The following is a 1,959-nucleotide window of genomic DNA, read 5'->3' as shown; positions in this document are numbered from 1 at the left end:
GCTGGAGAGGGGCTCTGCGGTGTGGGCAAAGGAGAGGGGCTCTGCGGTGTGGGCAAAGGAGAGGGGCTCTGCGGTGTGGGCAAAGGAGAGGGGCTCTGCGGTGTGGGCAAAGGAGAGCGGCGCGGGCGCAGGAGAGGGGCTCAGCGGCGCGGGCGCAGGAGAGTGGCTGTTCTTTCACTATTTAGAATATTATTACAATTCCTCCCCACACACCGTTTTTTTGTTGTACTTTTATATTTATTTCTATTAAGCCGGCCCCACGCTTCCTGGTTTCTCGCCTTGGCAAACCTGACGTAGTTGGTGTTCTCGGAGCCTCCTGGTAAACTCGCCTCAGGAGACTTTAGGGCCATCTACTATGCATTGCGCATGCACAGTGGTGTCACCAGGGGACTGGCTGCAAGAAGCCTGCCTCCTGATGACAGAAGAAAGGAAGATGGCAGCAACGGACCCAGCCCTCAGCAGCAGAGCTGCGTATTACAACAGACAACGCTGGATTAGCCGGGTGTTTTATTAAGGGCTACCCCATGGACAAGTACGATGTATGTTTAGTCTATATCTTCAAAACATCATTCTAATCTTCTGTATTATATATGTTTCAAATACAATGCACTCTATACCGCTCGATCACAGATATTGCTTTTAGTAGAATTGGTGTCTGTGTGGTTTTTTTTATTATTATTGCCGGTAAACCTGAAAAGGACCAAAAAATGCTGGTGAGCTACAAACCTTTTCATCACACTGTTTGTTTTTTGTTGGTCAAAATGCCTGATCTTGGGTCCTGGAGATCACACCGTATTTGTGACTTTGTAACGTTACCCTTTTTTCGTGGCTATTGTTAATGCTCTAGTCAAGTGCATCTTTATTGCTCTTTGCTGAGTAAGTAAGAACATTTATTTTCTTTTTTCCAGCACTATAGGGGCACAAGGTGGATGTCCTACAATGAGCCAACACGGGATTCCGTCCAGGGACCTGCGTGAGTATTTGGACTTGGGACTTCTAAACATTGCAAGAGAACTGTTGCTGAATTACACATATCCATTTATTTCAGCAAAATGATTTTTCTAAAATGTAGTGCACTTAAATAACACCCTTATCCTGCAGTGTATATTACCCCATATGAGGACATACCCTGCATTTGACCTCTTCTTCTAGCCCTAGGCTGTGGCATTGTTTATATCCTTCAGCACTCTGTTAATTGCAGTGATCTGTAGATAATCTCTATAGAGCTAAATAGGGCTGTGTAAAGCATCTCCCCGTTTATCTCTATGGCAGTTATCTACACATGTACTGTATGTCCATCAGGGAGAGGAGCTCTGCAGAGGATGGTTTAGGGTAGGCCACAGCTGTCAGACCATGGTGGGATGTCTTGGTGTTAATATGTTTAAAACCTTTTTTTTTTGGCTATAGATGTTTTTTGGGTCACAGGAGTACATTTAGTAATGCATTCCTGTGACCCAAAGACAGCATATGCTGACAGCGCAGAGACATGCTGCAGCCCGGAAAGATTCTGACAATATAGTAGGGATCCACCCTCCTCAAAAACTACAGCTGCCATAGAACCTTCTGCATCCAAAATGTTTTCGATTGTCACATGCCCGGTCCACTGCTGCACACTGGTTTATTCCCATGGCTGCTATGCGAATCCTGTGTCTAAATTTGAATATTTTTTTTTATATAATTCTTTTAGGTATTGCTGTTTTGGGTTGACATTTTTTTTTTTTTTCGTAAGACATGTGCTACAATTCTTGCTTCTGCTAATGTAAATAATACATTTGTTGTGTGTTTTAGCCTGTATGCTCTGTGGTAGAACTGAAAACTGCATAGAGAAATATGGAGAGAAACACACCTATGCAGAACATAACTTGACTTTGCACTATTATTGTCTGGTGAGTATTTGTCAGGGGACATCATGTGACTAAAAAAGTGTTGTTGTTTTTTTTTGGGGGGGGGGGGGGTTTG

The 1,959-nt window shown here is 43.8% G+C and overlaps 1 protein-coding gene across 1 annotated transcript in view; it reads left to right on the top strand.

Annotated features, from left to right (window-relative positions):
- Positions 1–958: 958 nt before the first annotated feature.
- Positions 959–1,959, top strand: part of G2E3 (G2/M-phase specific E3 ubiquitin protein ligase) — a 19,075-nt gene continuing 18,074 nt past the window's right edge. The window contains exons 1-2 of the mRNA XM_018554158.1: positions 959–973; positions 1,789–1,886. Coding sequence (XP_018409660.1) covers positions 1,794–1,886 — 93 coding nt within the window. The 5' untranslated portion in view covers positions 959–973; positions 1,789–1,793. The remainder of the gene's footprint in view (positions 974–1,788; positions 1,887–1,959) is intronic.

This window comes from Nanorana parkeri, unplaced genomic scaffold, assembly GCF_000935625.1.
Source record: "Nanorana parkeri isolate BGI_ZX_2015 unplaced genomic scaffold, ASM93562v1 scaffold144, whole genome shotgun sequence".
Classification (NCBI taxonomy): domain Eukaryota; kingdom Metazoa; phylum Chordata; class Amphibia; order Anura; family Dicroglossidae; genus Nanorana; species Nanorana parkeri.
This window is presented reverse-complemented; position numbering and strand designations above follow the sequence as displayed.